Source organism: Panthera pardus, unplaced genomic scaffold, assembly GCF_024362965.1.
Source record: "Panthera pardus isolate Hobbes unplaced genomic scaffold, ASM2436296v1 HiC_scaffold_18, whole genome shotgun sequence".
Taxonomy (NCBI): domain Eukaryota; kingdom Metazoa; phylum Chordata; class Mammalia; order Carnivora; family Felidae; genus Panthera; species Panthera pardus.
In genome coordinates, this window is record NW_026526743.1 from 9,854,075 (window position 1) to 9,876,006 (window position 21,932).

General features: G+C 44.4%; 2 protein-coding genes and 1 long non-coding RNA gene across 4 annotated transcripts; 1 reads left to right on the forward strand and 2 right to left on the reverse strand.

Moving 5' to 3' along the window:
• Positions 1-4,331: 4,331 nt before the first annotated feature.
• LOC109252926 (vomeronasal type-1 receptor 4-like) lies at positions 4,332-5,317 on the forward strand. The gene has a single exon (XM_019425413.2). The coding sequence runs from the start codon at positions 4,332-4,334 to the stop codon at positions 5,280-5,282; it is 951 nt and encodes a 316-aa protein (XP_019280958.2). The 3' UTR covers positions 5,283-5,317.
• A 5,339-nt stretch (positions 5,318-10,656) lies between these two features.
• On the reverse strand, positions 10,657-13,469 carry LOC109252919 (vomeronasal type-1 receptor 4). Its single transcript, XM_019425408.2, has one exon. The coding sequence runs from the start codon at positions 13,286-13,288 to the stop codon at positions 12,038-12,040; it is 1,251 nt and encodes a 416-aa protein (XP_019280953.2). The 5' UTR covers positions 13,289-13,469; the 3' UTR covers positions 10,657-12,037.
• A 1,884-nt stretch (positions 13,470-15,353) lies between these two features.
• Positions 15,354-19,373, reverse strand: LOC128778058 (uncharacterized). Of its 2 annotated transcripts, none has more exons than XR_008423436.1 (3): positions 18,936-19,373; positions 16,892-17,028; positions 15,354-15,446 (listed from the first exon to the last, which is right to left on the reverse strand). It is a non-coding gene; the product is annotated as an uncharacterized LOC128778058 (long non-coding RNA). The 2 variants fall into 2 exon arrangements; XR_008423435.1 differs by having other exon boundaries at positions 18,932-19,373.
• Between the last annotated feature and the right edge of the window lie 2,559 nt (positions 19,374-21,932).

Below are 21,932 nucleotides of genomic sequence, written 5' to 3' on the forward strand. Positions count from 1 at the left end.
CCCCCACCCTGGGAGCCCCAGTCACCTGCTAAACCTCCACACATCCCTCACCTGGACTCAGCCCTATGAGACTTCTGCATCCCACTCCAACCTCCTTCCCGTCACCTTTTTGACATCTGTCTCTAGGTGACCGCTATTCCAGGGACTCCAGTGCCACCCTCCTTGCCTTCTATCACCCCCAGGACCGGTGAGGTCCCGCCCTTTCTTTGTCTTGCCGAAATTCCACTCCCAATACCAGTATCTCACCCATTTCCTGGGTCCTCTACACCCACACCTTGCGGTGCCCCAGCCTCCACGCCTGCAGGAATCCAATCCGCACCCACATGCATTACTCCATCCCTATCTCCTCTGACCCTTTCTCCTGGATTCCCTCACTGCCCACTACCCTCACTGGCCCCCTGAATGCCCTCTGCCTCTTTTGCCTTGTTCAAGGTCTCCTCGAGGGTTCCTCTCCTCTTCACACATTCTCTATTGCCTTGGGCCACGCTGCCCTCCTCCAAAGCACACCTGCCCCACACTTTTTCCCTTCATCCTCCCACCATTATTTTCACCACTCCAAGACACTGTCCTGTGTGTCTCGTACCCACACCATTAACACCTTCCTATGAAGTGTCCGTTTCGATTATCCCCTTCCACCCCATAAAACTCTGCACCTCTTTTTCCCAAGATCCCAGTATGCCTCATACCGATCACTTCCCAGCACACTCTGTCTCCATGTACCAGCAAACGTGGCAACTCCCCTGTGGCATTGAGCACACGTTTGTCTTTTATCCCTCTACCTTGTTTCTTCTCCTGCGCTATTTTCTTCCCTCACCCCAGGACCTCTGCACCATGTTGTCTCTATGTTCTTCTTTCCTATGCCCTCCCTCTCACCTGCTCTGTCACACACCCATGCACTGCCACTCCCCCCCACACCCCAACATCCCCACCACACATCCGACTTAGAGTGGTGATGCTCAAAGCGATTTTTAAGACTGTATATTGTATATATTCTCTGTGTGGGTAGTTTAGGGCTTGAAAGCATTACAAGTGATAATGAAGGCCTCCAGACAGCCCAGAAGTCTGGACGTACTCCTCTTTTTCTGCATTTGAACATTTCATCAAGACACACACACCCACGATGAAAGCGTATGTTGATTTTATTAAACTGATTGTGAACTGTTAGTGTGAAGGTGTGGTGAATATAAATGTCAATGGGGGTGAGTTTCTAAGTGTTTAGGATGTGCCTGAATACTTGTAAATTTCAATTACAGTTGTGAGTACACGAATGACCACGTATGGGTCTAATAGTATGTGAGTATATGTGAGGTTGGGTGTATATACACATGTGTTTGCGGATGTATGTAAGTGTGTAAACCATTAACGTTTGTGTGCAGTCTGAGTTGCCCATCATTATGGCTCTGACTTGAAAATGGCTAGTAATTGCACAATGAACTTCAATAGTGGAATTGTCTGCAGGGAAAACCACAGGATCTGTTTCAACTCCTACTTTGTGTTTCTTCTTACCAAAGCAGTAAGTGCTCAGTACTGAAAATTCAAAGGGGGGGGGGGAAGCGTACAGAACTGTTGGAGCTCTTTGATCCTCTTGAATTAAGTAACTGAGGATGGGCTCATCCAAGATTTATAGGTTGGGAGAGACTTCTGGTTAAGCCATCTGATCCCACTGCTTTAGTCTGTGAGAAGAGACTCTTAGAAACTTCTCTCTTTCCTCTCTGGGTATTGTCCAGTCTTTAATTCTTATCAGTGGGGTCAATAATGGTAAAACCAATTTTCCTACACAATCTTCAAATTAATTGGCACTGAATTATTCAAACATGTCATATTAACTTTGTGTGAAATGAATCCTATAGTGAGTTATTTACATCATGTTCTTCCTTTTGCTTGTATCTCTACATATTCTTCCCAAGTATTTTGTCTCATTCTGTTTCTCTACTAATAACCTTAACTGATGGTTCCTTTCAGTGGCCTGAGGATTAGGAAAGTACTAGTTTCTGGGTAGAGGAACCTCTCTGGGAAGTGAAGAACCCAGGGAGATACACATCCTTCCCCACTAATCCCTCACGTGTCAGAACACACTATTTGCTGCTGTGCTTAACAGGAGACACGTCTACCTACAGGGATCGAGGGAGAAAAAAACAAGCCTCCCACAAATAGTCTCCTACAAGGTTCTAACCAGAAAGTCATAATTGTTCATCATAATTAACAAATGAGAGAAAAGTTTCAGGAACATCGTCAGCTCCCAAACCTGTATTCCCAGTGCAGCTGTAAATGAAATAATTGCAGTGGTGAGACAGGTGACCTCACAGAATCACAAACCTATATCTCAGGGTCTGGCTGGCCCCTCCCACTGGCTGCTGTGCCCTTCACAGGGAGCCCCTCAGGCAGCAGGAAGGACTTGGTGAGGATCCATTTCAGTCTAAGAGGCAGTGTCTGTATCAAGACTCTGGGTGAATGGGGCGCCTGGGTGGCGCAGTCGGTTAAGCGTCCGACTTCAGCCAGGTCACGATCTCGCGGTCCGTGAGTTCGAGCCCCGCGTCAGGCTCTGGGCTGATGGCTCGGAGCCTGGAGCCTGTTTCCGATTCTGTGTCTCCCTCTCTCTCTGCTCCTCCCCCGTTCATGCTCTGTCTCTCTCTGTCCCAAAAATAAATAAAAAAATGTTTAAAAAAAAAAAAAAAAGACTCTGGGTGAGTGATCCTATCAGAAAAGGGTGCTATTCTGTGGATTACCTAATTCACTGTGAAAGCCATGCAGGAATGTGCAATATTTCTGAGGTTTGAGCTGAGCTAGTTAAGAGGATGTGGGGTCCTAGACCTTCACCTGTCCCTGATGGCTCTTAATTCAGTGAAGTTAAACTTCGCTCAATGTGATTGCTGGTGTTCAGTGCAAGTAATAATATACACTGATTTTTAAGTCCTTAAGAAATGAATTGTAAAATCAATCTCCTGTTCTACATTATAGGAATTATAGGCTAAATTTTCAGGGTTACTAGATGTGCAACTCTCACAGCTCCATGGTTGTAGTGAAATGTATGAAGAATTTACAGGAATCTTCTGATCCTGTGCAGAACGTGTATCCAAATGGTAATGTCTTGAATTGAAAGTTTTCCTGTAACCTTGGATGCAGCACACAATGATGGGGACAGTAACTGAGTCTCCATGGAAGACATCATCATCTGTTGGTTACAGTAAAACTATACTCATTCTGAAAGTTAGGAAATGAACAGGTAAGGGACAGTTGACATAAAAACGGTGATTTTCAGACAGCAGCTTTCAGGTTCATATCATGTTCTTTCCAGGTGTTTAAAAATTACTCTACCATCAATACAAAACCCGAGTATTTTGAATCCTAAAGTGTGTAAGATACATGCCTTACAGAGGTCATTTTACAGTGATGCGTTTACTATTTCACAAATCTTTGTTCATTGCTAATAGTTTTCCTTAATTCACGTAAGTACTTACTAATAAGTACATAGTGTATCACTCGAAATTAATGGTAACTTAGAGTCTGCCTTACACCATTTGATCATGCATCCGTGTTTCATGTGCCAGAGTTTATGGGATTGTTGTGATAATTCAGCAATTCCAGTGTAATGCCATTACACTTGTGTTCCTCACATAAAAGCACATGAGTCTTTCTGTTGCCATCTTGCATCTACGACATATAACTGCAGGTTCCTGCACTATGCTATTGCCAGAGCGCATGCACGTTCACTAAGGTATTCAAGGCTTACCCATAACTGATATTATCCTGTGGAATAAAGTTTTACAAATGAATGGAAACTTGTTGTGATGAAAATTATACAATACCCCCTACTCTGAAGTTAACCACAAGGTGTCAAATCAGAAGTAACCATGGATCTGATTCCTGGATGGACACAGCTAACTAGCCGTCTAGCAGACCGTGGGGGCTCAGTGCACTATCACGGTTTCCAGCCCAACAGGTTCCCAGTCCCCACGCAGCCGGAAGGAGCAGATTTGAACAGATCCTTAACCTCTCTGTGTGTCTGTTCTGTTCATCTTTTAATTACAGCCACAGTAATGCCGACCTCATAGATGTGTGGAGCATGAAGAAGCTCTCACGTGAGTGCCTTCACAGGAGTGACCTTCACAGGAGTGATTTTACATTATAAGGGCTCTTGAAAAAGTTCTACATTCAGCCCTCGGAAAGCAACTATGAAAAGAAAACTGTAAGTAGGTGTTTCCAAGTGGCAAGGAATGGAAAGCAGAACATAGTGGATTTCAGCTGACGTGATACATGTGGCGCATGTCTCATATTTCCATGAAGGAAGTTCTAGCCCAGGAGGCAACGGTCAGTGACTGGGACCAGAGAGAATGGCCAAGTGGGATCTGGCCATCGGTCTGATCTTCTTCACACAGACTACCGTTGGAATCCTGGGCAATTTCTCACTTCTTTGTCATTATATCATCCTTTCCTTCACTGAGTACAGGTGGAGGTCCACAGATTTCATTCATAAGCACCTGATTGTAGCCAACTTCTTAGCCCTATTCTGCAAAGGAGTCCCCCAGACCGTGGCAGCATTTGGGCGGAAACATTTCCTCAGTGACACTGGATGCAAACTTCTTTCCTTTCTTCACAGAGTGGGGAGGGGAGTGTCCATTGGTAGCATCTGCATCTTGAGCGTCTACCAGGCCATCACCATCAGCCCTGGGAACTCCAGGTGGGCAGAGCTTAAAGTTAAAGCGCACAAATACATTTTCCCCTCGATTTTCCTGTGTTGGGTCCTGCAAATGCTGGTGAATATCATCTTCCCTATGTACTTAACGAGCACATTGAGCGATAAGAACATCACGAACAAAAAGCATTTTGGATACTGTTCTTCGGTTCGTCATGACAAAGCTAGTGACTCACTGTATGGACTGTTGTTATCATTCCCCGATGTGTTATGTCTGGGGCTCATGCTCTGGGCCAGCAGCTCCATGGTTTTCCTTCTGTACAGGCACAAGAAGCAGGTCCAACATATTCGAAGAACCAATGCTTCTTCTGCATCCTCCCCAGAGTCCAGAGCCACCAAAACCATCCTTCTCCTGGTGAGCACCTTTGTCTATTGTTACACCCTCTTCTCCATTTTTCAAGTTGTTTTGAGTGTTTTTGATAATCCCAGCTCCATCTTCATAAGTGTCGCTGCAGCTGTGTCTGAGTGTTTCCCATCTATCAGTCCGTTTCTGCTCATGAGCCACAACTCCAAGGTACCCAAGGTACCCAGGCTCTGGTTTGCCTGGAGAAGGAATATAAGATCTCCTTGTCTTCAGAAAAACATGTAGACTGTATGTACTTCTACAACATACAGTTGCCAATTCACTCAGCCCCCTCACAGTCCTAAAAAATTTTTATGGGTTTTTCTCTCTCTCACAAGAGAGGTGCAGCCTGCAGCAGACGGGGGTTTCTGTGCATTGATGTCTGTGCTGCATACAGAAATGTGAAATTATCTGTAAAATTTTAATTAAAATTAAAATTATCTGTAAAATTTTAAAATACATATCACCAATAAAATCATGAGCTGTTGTGAGCAGATTTATGCATAATGCCTTTACATGGTCAAGAAGGAGTTTAAATGTATTGACAAAAAGGACTCTGTGATTAGTTTTTCGAATCATGCTGAAATTTCTAGGTTGACACCTAACAAATACTAAGTGTGCACTTCCAAAGAAAGGGGGTCAAATGTATACATGTTTTTAAATGTTTTGTCAAGACCTACAGGATCGAAGTAGGATGTAAGAATAAAGTCAAAAATAAGAATTGAGGTACAAAACTGAAAAATACATTTTATGGAAGTTAAAACAAAACCACTTGGCACAGCAATATTCATACCAGGTAACATATACTTCATGGTTTGCCTTTATTATGATTGTCAAAAATGAGGAAACTCTGATAAATGGTCACAGCAAAGAAGAGCCGGAGGAGACATGACCACCAAATATAAAATGTCATCACATACCTGATGTGTTCTCTGTTGATGAGTTAGAGGCCTCAGTCTCAATCAGAAGAGGCCCTGTCTCACGTGCTGTCACCTCTGTGCCAGTAGGGGTGGCTGACATAACCCACCAAATTCAGAGTCCGGTCTCCCAGGGAAAGGTCACCGGCACCATAGGGCAGGGTCACAGGGCTCAGTCCCTCCATCCAGCAGTGATGGAAAAATCCTTGTTTCTTTGGCTTCCCAGCACGTAAAAGAAAGCCCAGCCCTTCCTGGACTCCTGGAGTATTGGGGACAGCACACATCACTGTGAGTGATGAGTCTGTCATTGCAGCCTCTGGCAAAGGGAGGAGGCCTCCACCTGGAAGCCACACGGTGTACGAATGTGGGGCCACTACAACACAACTACAAGGTGTGATTTTTTTGAAAAGTAGTGATTAGCTTGTAAGTGAGCTCTCCTCAGAACTAACCCTTAGAAATCCTGAATGTCTTGCTTGATACTCCAATTTGATTTACTCAGATTTACATATTCTTTACCTAATGTCCTTTTTCTGTTTCAAGAACCCACCCAGACACCACATCTCATTCTGTAATCGTGTCTCCTCTGACTCCTCTTTGTGGGCCATTTTCCCAGATTTTCCTCATTATTGATCATCTTGACAGACTTGAGTACTAGTCAGGTATCTTGTAGAATGGACCTCAGCATTAATATGGTACTTTCCTCATGATTATCTTGGGCTTCTATATTTTGGAGAAGAGAGCTCAGGGTATAAAGCGCCATTCTCAGGACATCATATCAAGGCTACAGCCCAGCAACATGACTTATCATTGTTCACATTGGCCTACGTCCCCTGGATGAGGTTGTGTGTATGAGGACCCTTCGGGAAACTTACATGTCCCCTTTCATATTCTACCCGTCGCAAGGAAGTCATTGTGTGTGGCTGACATTAACGAAAGGGATCTTGTGCTCTGCCTCCTTAAGGACAATGTTTCTTACATAAATTATGTGGAATTCTTCTGAAGAGGTCCTTTTTCTCAATTTATTATTTATTCAGTGATTTCCCAAAAATGAATAAACATTGAAAAAAATTTTTTTTAAAAAAGGGGTCGCCTGAGTGGCTCAGTCGGTTGACCATCTGACTTTGGCTGAGGTCATGATCTCGGGTTGTGGGTTCGAGCCCCACGTCAGGCTCTGTGCTGACAGCTCGGAGCCTGGAGCCTGGAGCCTGCTTCGGATTCTGTGTCTCCTTCTCGCTGCCCCTCACCCACTCATGCTCTGTCTCTGTCTCTCAAAAATGAATAAACATTAAAAAAAATATTTATTCAGTGATTTCCTCTTATCAGTTTTGATTCCTGCACATCTGTTTGATACTGAGTTACAACCAATACCGCCTCTTCTGCTCTTGTTTAAATTCAAGGTGTTCCGGGGCGCCTGGGTGGCTCAGTCGGATAAGTGTCCGACTTCGGCTCAGGTCATGATCTCGCGGTTTGTGGGTTCGAGCCCCGCATCAGGCTCTGTGCTGACAACTCAGAGCTGGAGGCTGCTTTAGATTCTGTGTCACCCTCTCTCTCTGCCCCTCCCCTGCTCATGCTCTGTCTCTCTCTCCCTCTCAAAACAAATAAATATAGGGGCACCTGGGTAGCTCAGTTGGTTAAACATCCGACTTCATGGGGCGCCTGGGTGGCTCAGTCGGTTGAGCGACCGACTTCTGATAAGGTCATGATCTCGCGGTTCGTGAGTTTGATCCCCAGGTCAGGCTCTCTGCTGATGCCTCAAGGCCTGGAACCTGCTTTGGATTCTGTGTCTCCCACTCTCTCTGCCCCTCCCCTGCTCATGCTCTGTCTCTCTAAGTCTCTAAAAAATAAATGTTAAAAATTTTTTTTTTAATAAAATAAAATCAAGGTGTTCCAGCTTGACCATGAGGAGCTCTTTTGAGTGACTCCCGTGTCCCTCTGACATAGCCCATTTTTAGAAACCGAGTTGTTTAGCATGTCCTGACTTACGGCACTGCAGCTCTGCAGGCTGATTTCATACACGTCCTGTCCTAGTCCAGGCTGCACCGTCTTTCCAGGCAGCCCCTGGCTGCTGCTGTGGGGGAACCGTGTCATGGACCAAGGCATGACACTAGGTATGCTCACTGCTCCTGGGTGTCACTGTGTTCACGCCCTCTCAGCTCAAACACCAAGAAAACGTACGTGTGTGTGCTGAACCGCTCGTGCACATAGGTAGAAACGTGTGTGGGGGGCGATTTGTGTCCATACACAGCCAACATGACTTCAGGCTGATGTCTCCAACTCCAACCCATTCCTCATGGATCATTCTAACTTCCTGCCCTTGCTCATCTGTCACCTGTCTCTCCAACGGTGACAAACGTGGATCTCACCATCTGCACTTGTGAGTCAAATGCATTTCTGGTCCAATTTGTATACGATACCGGCCCTCTTGTGCCTGGTTCTTCCAGGAAAAACATCTGAGTAAACTATGGGAGGGCTGCAAGAAAGCGGAAGGACAGGTAAGGACATGGAACATTCTGAGGTAGAGGAGGAGGAACACCTGGATACCTGGGAAGGGAACACCTTACACAGCAGGAGATACTGGGGGGGGGGGGTGGGAGGGGAGGGGCAGACTATTAAGGATATCAAGGATTATCTGTATTACAGGATTCCCACCTGACAATGGCATTCCGGGGGAAGCTGCATGGCAGGGACACCAGCCCGCTAGGCCCAGAAGACAATGCATCCGGTCAAAGAGCATAACCCTCAAGCCTTTGAAATCTAAGGGAATTTTCCCTCTTAGATTTTTTACCTATTGCGGACAGGTGACCCATTTCCTTTTTTCAATTCCTTCTTTTGGAATGGGACTATCTAAACTCTCCGCATGCCATTGTATTCTGGAAGCAGGGAATGTGTCTGCATTCACAGGTTTATAGCTGGAAGAAGACAGGTTTTCCTCAAGAGGAATCATGTCTCAAATCTCAATTACTCTGGACTTAGATGATAGTAGCTGAGATTTGGGACTTGGAGTGGATTATACAGTGGTTTAGACTTTGGGGCTGTTGGTATGGGGAGGGAAGTGGATTTTCCTGGAGGACATGAGTTTGAGGGGTCCAGCAGGCTGAGTGTTAATGACCAAACTGGATCTTTTCAAATTGATAGGCTGAAGTCCTCAATCCCAGTATCAGAAGGTGACTCTATTTGGAGTTAGAACCTTGAAGGCTCTCGGACTGAAAATGAGTACATGAGGGTGAGCCCTGATCCACTCTCAGTGGTGTCATTATAAGAGGCAATCTGGGACACAGAGAGGCTCCAGACCTCTGCATGCACAGAAGACACACTAAGGGAGGACACAACGAAAGGGTGGCCATTTGTAAGCCAAGGAGATGTCACAAGAAAATACAGCTTCTGATGTGTCTTGGACCTCCAGCCTCCTGAACTGTGGAAGAAAATACCTGGCTTTGTTTTTTTTTAAAGCCATGCTGAACATTGCATTTTGTTATGGCAGCCCAGGAAAACTGACACAAAGTTAAGGGTCTGCCTGATCAATCTTGGGACCTCCAAGGAGCACCCCTAATCTCTTTCAATGGGATCCCAGGTCCCCAGTCTCTGAGATGTCAGCTGCTGTGGCCTGACTCTCTCCGGGAGCAGAGCCCTTACAGGAGGCCACAGCAGGGAAACAGAGGCTGGGACATGTCTCCCGTACTATGCCTGCCCATCCACGGGAATCAGGAGAAGGGAGTCGGCACAGGCTATTTTCCACTGGGGGAGGATGAGGTTCAGTGGAGGGTGGGGGGACTGCTGGTTGGGTTTGGAAGCGGAACTTTCAGTCCCGACTTTGGACAAATGTTAACTTCCCTGCTTGTCAGATGCCTCCTGGGAGGTGGCATGTTGCCTGCATTCCTCACAGGGATCCTGTGAGTCCCACAGGGGATTCTCCCTGTGAAAGCACCTGTGTGAGCCTTCATGTTATGCTCATAGAACTTCTGTCCTTGCACCCCAGTTCCTGATGCTGTCAGATCCTGAAGGTACTGGACTCCACCCAAAAGGGCATTCTTTTCACCTTCCTATAAAATCTCTTTACCCTCGGGGCACCTGGGTGGCTCAGTTGGTTAGATGACCGACTTTGGCTCAGGTCATGATCTCACAGTTCGTGAGTTGGAGCCCCGCGTCGGGCTCTGTGCTGACAGCTCAGAGCCTGTAGCCTGCTTCAGATTCTGCTCACGCTCTGTGTCTGTCTGTCTGTCAATAATAGACGTTAAAAAAAAAATCTCTTTACCCTTTATTTTACCACCTCTAGACAAGGCTCCTAGTCTCCAGCTTGGAGAGTTAGATAAAGGTACCACTGGAGCTTCCTATTTTTTTTTGAAAAGTAGTTCACCCTTCTCTTCTTTCTTTCCTGCATGTGCACTGCAATTCCAGGCTTGTGCAATCTCACATCCCCAGTGAAGTTCTGGGTTGATATGAGCGAGAGAGAGCGAGAGCGAGAGCGAGAGAGAGAGAGAGAGAGAGAACGAACCTGTAAAGAGGAAAGAGGAGAGATCTCCGGCTCCCAGAGGTGGGTTGGTGGGTTTTTGGACGTTGAATGTAACACTCATCACTGTCCTTTGTTCAAGTTAGGAAGAATCCCTGCAGTCACTCAAGTGTCCATCCATGGGCACTGTCTGGGCAGGAATCACTCCTTCAACTGACTCTCCTCCCAGATTTGCGGTCCATATGAAAAGCACAGCTTCTCCCCTGGGATTGGGCCAATGACTGTCTCACTTTCCCGAATTTCAGAGTCTCTACTGTTCACAAAGAAAGATCTGATTTCAAGTGGATTTCACCTCTGTCAGAAGCTGACTTTGACTTGGATTTATGACACACACACAAAAAAAGGTCAAATTCTTTGTTTTCTTGGGTGCAGTAACTGATACATATGTTTCATCTTCTTTTTGACTTCAAGTTTTGGGAGAGTGTGCCCTTTCTGTGGCAGGAATGGGTTGTCTCGCTCACAAGGTTTTGAACCACACTTTTGTCTGGGGCAGGAGGATTTCCCTCTTGAATGGGACATATCATTTCACATTCTCTCCTTAATGCCCTACTGATTTCAGTCTCCTAGAATCACCATTCATCCTAGGATTCTTCTAGGATCATCATCATTCAATTGGGGCTAAATCCTCATCCTTTGGAACCTGCAGCTTTGGGGCATAGGATCCCAAATAAACCTGCATCCTCTGTCCTCCACACAGACATATAGCACCTGAGAGGCTATCACCTTTTTTCTGAGCACAGTCTGAGAATGAAGCCATGCGACATTAAAAGCTGATACGTATCTCAAGCAAGGCTATTATAGTGGGACATATTTGAAGCTGGCTCTGGGCATCTACTTCCAGTTTTAGTTTAAACTCACCAGGAAGATGTTTTCAAGGAATGACTTTCCTAGAATGGTGGCAACCAGCACTTATTGTGGAGGGGAGATGGTGTGGTTCCTGAAGCTCTTAGATGAGGACTCAGATACCCTTTCAACTTCTGAGGATTTTCTAACCCACTATGTCTCAGGACTCCACTGGATGTTCAAGCAGACTTCTCAGGCTTAACTTTCTCCTCAGATCTCCAAAATTCTTGTCACCTTTGTCACTGCCATTTCTCGGCTAAAGTTTCTTATTTTCCTGTACAACAAATTCATCTGTCCACTGCTCCAAAGGATGACACTCATCTATTATCTTCAAAGGTACTTCTTTATACAAACATCTATGCAAAACAGTCCAGAACAAAAGTTCCCCGTGCCTCTGCCCACAAGACATGCACATACATGAGAAACCCATGGAGAATTGCCTTCCAACAATATTGATAACCCATTTTTTCACAGTATTAAACTCTGGCAGATTTTTCTATGAGTACATCCCTGAGTGAAGCACTCCAATCAACAGATAAGAAGCTAGAATCAAATCCACTCAATTTCCCTCAATAGCATTTCATTAAGACAGCTGTATTCAGAATACTGGGCATCAGAATGAGGCCAAACAGCTTTGTCCACTTCCAGTCTGCCAGTGTATGGCCCATTTCAACCAGGGGATGCAACCACCAATGCCCATTAGTGTCCACGCTGGAGAGTCATGTGGTTACTTCCTAGGTTCTGTATGGACTTTTCCAGCAGGAGGAGTAAATAAACAACTGGGCATTGCTCAGACACATACAATTCACATTTCTTCTGGTAAGATTAGGGGATTTTGTGTTCCTTATCCAGGAAAAGCAGAGCCTACGTACTGTGGAGTCTTGTCTCATGAGCAGAAATGGGCTGATGGCTGGAAAGCCCACGGAAATTACTGCATTGGTCTTCACCAGCCACCGGCTGGGATTATAACTAAGAGCAATACAAGCATGAAAGATGGAGGAGAGGAAGTGGAAAGACACAAAGGTGCTCACGAGGACGAGGATGCTCTGGGTGGCTCTGGACTCAGCAGAGGATCTGGGGACGACATTAGTGCTGTGAATGTGCTGGACCCGCTGCTTGTGTCTGTGCAGGAGGAAGACCATGGAGCCGCTGGTCCAGATCGTGAGCCCATAAAGTGAAACTTCAGGTAATACTATCAATGCTGCATATACAGAAACTGTGATTGTCTCAGTATCTACAGAAAGACAATACCCCAAATCTCGTTTCTTTGTGATGTTTTTCATGTGCCAGTTGTTAGATGCGTATAACACATACATAGGAAATATTAAATTTACAAACATGAACTGGATCCAACAGAGGGAAATGGAGAGGCCAATGTACTTTGGGGCTTTGGTTTTAAGATCCTTCCAACAGGAGTTCATGGGGCTGATCGTGACGGTCTGGAAGACACTCAAGAGGCAGGTGCTGCCAATGGACATTCCCCTGCCCACCCTCTGAACATACAAAAGAAGTTTGCATCCAAACTCATTGAAGAAATATTGCAGCCCAAAAGCTGCCAGTGTCTGGGGGACACCTTTTGAGAGCATCGTCAAGGAGTTGGCTATAAGCAGGTGCATGAGGATCAACTCTGTGGGTCTCAAACTCCCTTCGGTGTGGTAATGGAAGACATAATGGTGAAGAAGAGAGAAATTGCCCAGGATTCCAACTATCGTCTGTGATAAGAAGATGACTGCTATTGCCAAATCCCTGGGGGCCATTCTGTCATTTAGCACATTTTCCTCTAAACAGTAGTAACAATCATTCTTCTGAGCAAAGAGACTCATTGAAGAATCTGACACCAAGAGTAACTTCCGTGGTCCTGTGAGACTGCCAAAGACTCCAAGAGACAGGAGTAAATGGAGAAACTTTCCAGTATACTCCATGGAAAAGTCAGCACTAAGAACGAGGTGATCATAACTGGGTGAAGCTACGATAAACAAAAGCATATAAAGAGAGCGTAATACAACATTTTCAGAATAAACTGAAATTTGCTAGCCATATTAGGTAAGAGAAAACCGCAGTAACTACCCATATCATACAACAAATCAATTCTGAATGGATTGCTCATCTAAATTTTAGAGATAAATGATGACATTTACAGAAAAACAAAAAGAGAATATTCTGTGGCCTTGAGATAAAAACATATTTCTTAAACAGCACAAAGCATATTAACTGTATATGTGACATGACAAAGTAAATTATAAAAATTAAGAGCTGGTTCTCCTCAAAAGACACACACACACACACGGGAGAGAAAGAGAGAGAGACAGAGACAGATAGAGAGAGAGAGAGGAGAGATTGAGTATAGTACAAAGAACGCTTACAGGCTCACAATAGAAAATAGTGGACAAAACTTCCCGACAGAAACTTCAAAAGAGGTTACTCAATGGGTAATACATGTCTAAAACATGTTCAATGTCCTTAGTAATTGGGAAAATTAAAATTAAACCACTACTTGGTACCACCATACACTGACCAGAAAGCTAAAATGAAGTGAGTCAATACCACCTTTTGGCAAGGTTGTGGGTCAGCCAAGATTTTCATACACTGCTGGTGGGTGTTAAAATTGCTACAAACATTTTAGAAAACTGTGTGGTAGTCTCTACTTTAGCTGACCAGATGTAATCCTATGTCTCAACAATTCCACCTTTACAAATTTACTGAACAGAAACGTGTACAGGTATTACCAAAATACCTTTTAGAGTTTATATGCCAGCACTACTCCATTACTCATAGTAGCTCCCGTCTCAAAACTACCCACCTGCCCATTAACAGTAGAATGAGTCAATCAAGTGATATTCACATAATGGAGTCCTATACAGCAATGCTAATGACTGCTAGTAACCGGTTGTATGCAACTATATGGATAAATTCACAAAATCAGATAGACTGAGGAAAAAAAGGCCAATATGAGAGAGTTCATTCTATAGGATTCCATTTATAGAAAGTGCAATACAGGCAACAGTGATCTAATCTCTTAAATGTTAGAATGGCTGTAAACTTATTCCCAAGAACTCCAAATCTATGAATATATGCAGCAGAAGTATACCCTTGGGGACAGTACTTTAATTTTTTTTTAATGTTTTATTTATTTTTGAGACAGAGAGAAACAGAGCACGAGCAGAGGAGGGGCAGAGAGAGAGGGAGACACAGAATCCGAAGCAGGCTCCAGGCTCTGAGCTATCAGCACAAAGCCTGATGCAGGGGTCAAACTCATAAACCGCGAGATCATGACCTGAGCCGAAGTCGAACGCTTAACCGACTGAGCCACCCAGGCACCCCTTGGGGACCGTACTTTAAAGGGGGCACAAGAGTTTCTGAAGGAATGACAGAATTCTGTTTCTTGATGTTGGCGTTGTGTACAGGGTCACATTCTGTTTGTGAAATTCCACTGAGCTGTGCACTTATATCCTGTGTGTGTGTTTAATTTTTTTATTTAAAAATTTTTTTTTAAATATTTTTATTTATTTTTGAGACAGGGAGAGACAGAGCATGAGCAGGGGAGGGGTAGAGAGGGAGACACAGAATCTGAAGCAGGCTCCAGGCTCTGAGCTGTCAGCACAGAGCCTGACATGGGTCTTGAACTCATGGACTGTGAGATCATGACCTGAGCCGAAGTCAGACGCTTAACCGACTGAGCCACCCAGGCGCCCCAATTTTTTAAAAAATCTACAACACCAAACCCCCCCCCCCAAAAAAAAAAAACTGGAAGTAGCTGGGGAAAGGTTGTTCTTGTGAATATATGTGACCTGCTGATTGTGTCTGTGCAGGATGAAACTTAGAGCCACAGGCCTAGATCACGAGCCCAAACAAGAAACATAAAGGACTAATAACAATGCTGCATAGGGGGTACCTGTGATTTTGTCACGAAATTCACCAGAACGGTATCTGAAATCTTTGGAGTTTTGTTATGTCTTTGGTGCTGTGTTTGACCTTATATAAATACGAAGAATTTTATACAGCATATACAGGATCCAGCAGAGGAAAACAGAAACCTCAATATATTTGGGAGCTTTTTTTATTCTGCCCACCTGGAGTTGATGCTGATCGTGATGGTGGAGACATGCAGGAAGGTGATGATGTCAGTGGCCTACTGTGCCACCTCTGTGGGGGAATAAAACAAATTTGCATCCAAAGTCATTGTGGAAATGCTTCAACCTAAAAGCTGCCAAACATCCCCACCACACACACACAATTTGTAACCAGCAGAAAGAATTCCTGAAGACCACACAAGAGAATAAACAATGGACAAACCGTTCCAACAGAAACTTCAAATAAGAGGGTACTCAATAGATAATACAGGTGTAAAAATGTTCTATGTCTATAGTAGTCACAAAAATTTCAAATATGACACTACCGCCTGGTGCCATCAAACACGACATAAAAATCTAAAACAAGGAGGACAGGGGTGCCTTGTTGGCTCAGGTGGAAGACCATGAGACTCTTGATCTCAGGGTTGTGAGTTCAGACACATCATTGGGTACAGAGATTACTAAAATAAACAAACTTTAAAAAAAAGAATAAAAGGAGAATGAGAGAAACAACAAGTCTTTGCAAACTTGTGGATCAACCAAGAATCTTGAAACTACTGGCAAACATTAAAATTTGGAAACCGTGTGGTAGTATCAACTTTAGCTGTCTTGGATATACTATGTCCCAACAAATATACAGCTATGAATATACTCAACAAAGTGTGTCTGGTATCCCTAAAAGACTGGTTACAGAATTACATACCAGCACTACTCGTTACTCATAGTAGTCCAAACTCAGGAATACCCACTTCCCATTAACAGGACCAGCCATCGGTGAATGTTTTCATAGTCACACCATGGAGTCTTCTACAGCAGATCTAAAATGCTAACAAGACTACGCAAGAATACAAATCAATTTTCAAAAGTCATATGGCATGAGAAATAAGTCATCATTACACATTCAGACAGTATGACTCCATTTATATCAAGTACAAAATGGGAAAAGTGATCTAATCTTTCCAATCTTGGAGAGTTATGAACCTATGAACCTATTCCCAAACATCACAATCCTACAAAGATAGCCAAGAAAGCTATACCTGTGGGGACAGTGACTTAGAGAGAACACAAGAAGATACCCGGAATTCTGACAACCACCTGTTTCTTCATCTTGGAATTGCACACACCGGTGTGGTCACTTGTGAAATACCAGTGAGTTGCATCATTAAAACGTGTACATCTTCTAGTTTTTTAAATACAAACCATCAAAATAAAATTTCAGGGAGCTGAGAAGATTCTGTGCATGTGTCTGGCTTGCTCAATGAGTCCGTACAGAAAGAAAACTTATGGACCAAAAGGTCCAGATTGGAGGTCAACGATGAAACATCACAGAATAATAATGGTGCTTACAATGAGTCTGAGATTTGGTTTAAAAAAATTCAGGAGAGCAGCATCCTAAAGATTTGTTCCTTCTTGCTATATCTGCCATAGGAGTAACGATATTTACCACCACATACAGGGTCCGCAAAGGACAATGGAAATCCCAATATCCTGGGGAGGCTTTAGCTAATCTCCACCCACCTGGAGGTCTCGGGGCGAAGACACAGCTGGTGCCAATGAACACACCCTGCCAGCGTTGTGAGGACAGAAAACAGATGTGCACTCAGAAATGCATCGAAGAATGTTTCAACTCATGGCTGCCAATGTCTTGGGGACACCTGTAAAAGGAAATGACCAAGAAACAAGTATAATCAGGTGCCTAACAATCACATCTCAGGATCTCAACCTGGATTCCCTGTAGAAGAGGAAGAAACAGACGATGGTAAAGAAGGGAGAACATGCCAAGGATTCCAACCATCATCAATGAAGAGGAAACTGTTCTCATTGCCAAATCCTGGAGTCCATTCTGACAGATCCCAGTGAGTAATAATGGTCTTCAGAATCCGAGTATCCTGCACTGGAACATGTCTTTTCGACTGCATGTATCATATCAGTTGAGACACATTATCTCTGGGAAACATATTTACTTCAGTTTGACTGTGTCAAGGTGCCTCCCACAGTGGAAAAAATAACCTTTATTTTTTTTTCACATTTTATTTATTTTTGAGACAGGGAAAGACAGAGCATGAACAGGGGAGGGTCAGAGAGAGGGAGACACAGAATCTGAAACAGGCTCCAGGCTGAGCTGTCAGCACAGAGCCCGACGCGAGGCTCCAACTCACGGACCGCGAGATCATGACCTGAGCCGAAGTCGGCCGCTTAACCGACTGAGCCACCCAGGCGCCCCCAAAAAATAACCTTTAAATACCACTTAAAATGCATGAATCACTGCCTACTACCATACGTATGGAATCTTTTTTCTTTTCCTAAAGGCATGATGGAGGCACGAACATTATTTCCATGGCAGAGATAAAGACAAGCTAGGCACACAGGGAAGCAATCTAAGTTCACACATTGGTTAGGGGCCGAGTGGAGACTGGAACCTGGCACGTTGGAGCGAAGACAGGGTCTGAACCTCTGTGCTCCACTAACAATGCACGTCAGCTGTGCCTTCAAATAGTCCAGACGCATATTTAATTTTGCATTTATACTTTTCCATCTTATTTCACACTATATTTTATTTTATAGGTTTGGTGTAAAAAGCATACATTTTTCATGAAGGATATTTTATTTAGGTGAATAACATATGTAAATAAAGTTTAATATCATAATGAAGTTCAGAGGCATGAATTACAGGCTAATCCTGCAGGACACACCCCTGTGCCCACATTAGATTTCATAAATGCAGTATTTGCTAACAATACTTTGGCAGTAGGAAGAGTCATTTCCCCTCACAGTAAGAACAAAAGTCATGGCTTCCACACACACAATATTACATCATAGTACCTTGTTCTCTAATCAACGGTTTATAAAATCCTACTAGAAGATGAAACAGTTATTGATGATTATGTTTTAAATGCTGAGGTATTTCACAAAATGTGCATTGAGTGAAACTATTAGCACTAAGGCAAGATTGTAAAAGACAGTAAAATACAAGACACACGTAAAATGGTTCTAAGAATATGGAATTGTGTGTGTCACGTAAGTTTAAAATCATTAGAATATTAGTTCTGAGACTGGGATTCATATTAGAATATTATTAAACCAGAGAGAATGAGCCAAGATTCACATGCCCCGGGCACCTCTTGTCTGGTCCCATAATTACAGTGAACTTTGCCCCAACTGACTCTCGGTTCCTGCTCTGGTATGATGTCATGGTTTTGTGAGTTTGAGCCCCATGTTGGGATCCCCACGGACAGTGCAGAGCCTGATAGGGATTCTCTCTCCCTCTCTCTCTGCCCCTACCCCACTCTGCTATCTCTGTCTCTCTCAAAATAAAGAAATTAACGTATTTTTAAAAAAATTCTAAAAACAGATTCATCTACACGATCTCTGTAAAGGATTAGAAAACTGTTTCTGCTCTACGCTTCTCTGTATTATAAGCAGAAGGCATTGTAAGCACACCTCTACTGACACTGAAAACTCTCAGCTCACACCCAAGGAACTACTCCACCTCCCTCTTCAGCTCTTCCCCTGGTCTGTCCTGACCCTCAGGATCCCTTTCCAGACACGAACACTTACTCACATGTCCTTCCTTACAGGCGCTGCCTCTCCGTCTGACAGAGAAAGAACTCACTGGACTCGTCACGTTGAAGGATGGGGGCGCAGCGTGAAGGTCACAGCAGCCAGTACGTGTGAGGGAGGGAGGCAGCCAGACCAGAGATAAGGCTTTGTGATCTGTGACCTCCCCTCCCGTCAGAACTGCAATTATCATTTCACACGTGGTGGCAATGACAGCACAGCCTTCGGTAGCTGACAATACCTCTGAAAAACTTTCTCCCAGGACTAATTACCAAATCCAATTACAAGTTTGTGAGTATCTCCGAAGAGACTGTTGTCTGCTTTAGGAGGGGCTCTTACTTTTCACGATCCCTGATGGCAGAGAGGGGCTCACAGGGAAGGAGCAGTAAATACTGATGTCAGACAACTAAGGGACTGGCAGCGAGTGTGTGTGTCTCACAGGCATCCCTGATTCCCTCAGAAGTTCTTCCACCAAAAATCTAGGGCATTCTTATCTTAGTCTTCCGTTTTCTAAGCTGCATCATTATTTGAGAATTGAGGAAATACACGGAATCAGAATCCAGCAAGAATATCTAAAGAGATATAAAAGAGAACATGCCAACAATTCATATTAGAAAACATGGGTGAGTCCCATGTTTTTTGAGTAAAAAGAAGAAATCATGGGACTCATTTTTCAAGTTTATTTTATTTTGAGAGAGACAGACAGACAGAGAGAGGGTGGGAGGGGCAGAGAGAGAGGGAGAGAGAGAGACTCCCAAGCAGGCTCCACACTGCCAGCACAGAGGCAGACATGGGGCCTGAACCCATGAACCTGACCTGAGCTGAAACCAAGAGTTGGATGCTCCACCGACTGAGTCATCAGGTGTCCCAGGTCTCATATTTATAACTAAATACAAATTATACTGAGATTTGTGATTTGAAAATATTATCAAAACGACATAATAATAATATTGACCCTGGCAATCAAAGGAAGTCTAAAAATCTACCCCTCTAAGAAAAACAGATGTTTATCAAAGTGACCCTCAGAAATACTGGTACCGGGATTCCATGATTTCACAAGCAGGTTCTACCACCGTTCTATCAGAGAAGTCAAGGCTGCTCTGTTAATTCACCAGCACTGAGCTGTTACCAGAGGTCTCTACACCTCCCTTTGCTACTTTTCAACAGGGAGCACTTGGGCTCATGCAATTAATGAAGACACATAACATTTATGAGTCAAAAGTCCCTTCAGTGGATTTTCCACTGAAGAGATACACAATCTCAACAAGATCCACTATCCATTCCCCTGTGAGGATTCTTCATCCATGTGGAAAGGTGGGGAACCACGGTCCACCTAGCAGCACACCTACGTCTGATACCAACAGCACATCGGGGTTTCCTAAAACCATGCGTGGTTTTGAGACCTCTAGAAGGACTCACAGAACTGAGAGCTGGTGTACTCACTGATACAGGTCATTACAGGGAAAGGATGCAGGCTGGCATCAGTCAGCAAAGAGATGTATGGGGCAGAGTCCGGGAAAAGTGCCAAAATGAAAGCTCCACATCCTCTATGAATTGATGGATGTCTTACTGTCTAGGCACTGATATTTGAGGACACTCAGACTGTATTGCCACCAAGGGTGTTCACCCAAGCCTACGTGTGCACACTTTTTACTGGGGTTTGATCCATACTTTCTGGGTATGTTTAGTCTCCTACGCTTGTGCAGTCTGGCTGATTGATACCTTTAGTGTACTGCTTCTCCAGAAGCAGACCTCACACTGTATGGTCCAAAGCCCCATCATACATCACATTGTGAGTCTGTCTGGTAGCCCTACTCATAGAAAAAGAAAGATAATCCTATGTGCATGACATTCCAAGTGGTGGAGATCACCTCCCAGTAGGTCAAAGACCAGACGTCTGTTTGGGTGATGTTAAATTTTCACTCTTTCCCCACTGCTCCCCAGTTTTCCATTACAGGAATAGAGCCATATGGTTGACAATCCATTCTTCAAGCACATGGGCTCACGTGCATTTACACAGTCAGGTGTGACCCCCCACCCCACATACACTATGCACACTCACAGACTCGGACACACGAATTTATACAGTGGGAAAACATAACAGTTTTTCCCATCCTCTCATATTTCGTCTTATACCCACACTCACGTGTACACAGACCACATATAGACTCACACCCATGTTCATACACACTCACAATGCACACCCTCACATCACTGGCCTCCTCTCTCTCACAAAGTCCCTCATGTAATTACCAGGTTTTGCTCCTCAAAAATATGTTCTTATGAAGGAAAACTTTTCATTTGTCCAAGTCTGAAAATGCAAGAATGGGGCCCCATGTCTGCCCCTGCATGCCTCCAACTGCAGACCCCACCAGGACGTCTTAAATGACCAGCATTTCAATAGTTCTGTGAGCTCTGGTTGTGGAAATGCAGGGCGTGCTGAGGGGCAGTTCATGAGGGTGTAACAGCAGCATAAGAAGGGCTGGGGGGGAAGAGCGCAAAGATATAAAACAGGGGTGATGCACACAGCACGGTGACGTGGGTGGGGGTTTACTCCGCTAAAGCTGCCATGACAAAATATCCAAGGCTGGTGGTGTGAACCACAGAAACCTATTTCTTCAGAGTTCCTCAAGCCATGAACCCAAGACAGAGGTGTCAGCAGGGTTGGCTTCTTCTGAGGCCGCTCTCCTTGGCTTTCGGGTGCCCCCCATCTCCGTGTGCTCACATGGCCTTGTTCTGCCCATGCGCATCTGCTTCCCTGGGGTCTGTGTGTCCGGAGGTCCTCTTCTTGTAAGGACACCAGTCACACTGTACTATTCCCACTTTAATAGCCTCATTTAACCTCATTATCTCTTTGAAGCCCCCACCTCCAAGTTCAAGGGATTACGGCTTCAACATACGAATTCAGGTGCACACAATTCCGTTCCTAACAAGAGTATACAAAGTGTGAGAGGTGAGGACAGAGAATAAAAGGCACACAGGGGTTAAAGGGTGCAGTATG

Excerpts from the sequence above, each read along its gene's own strand:
- LOC109252926 (XM_019425413.2), top strand. The coding sequence starts at position 4,332 with ATGGCCAAGTGGGATCTGGCCATCGGTCTGATCTTCTTCACACAGACT.
- LOC109252919 (XM_019425408.2), bottom strand. The coding sequence starts at position 13,288 with ATGCTTTTGTTTATCGTAGCTTCACCCAGTTATGATCACCTCGTTCTT.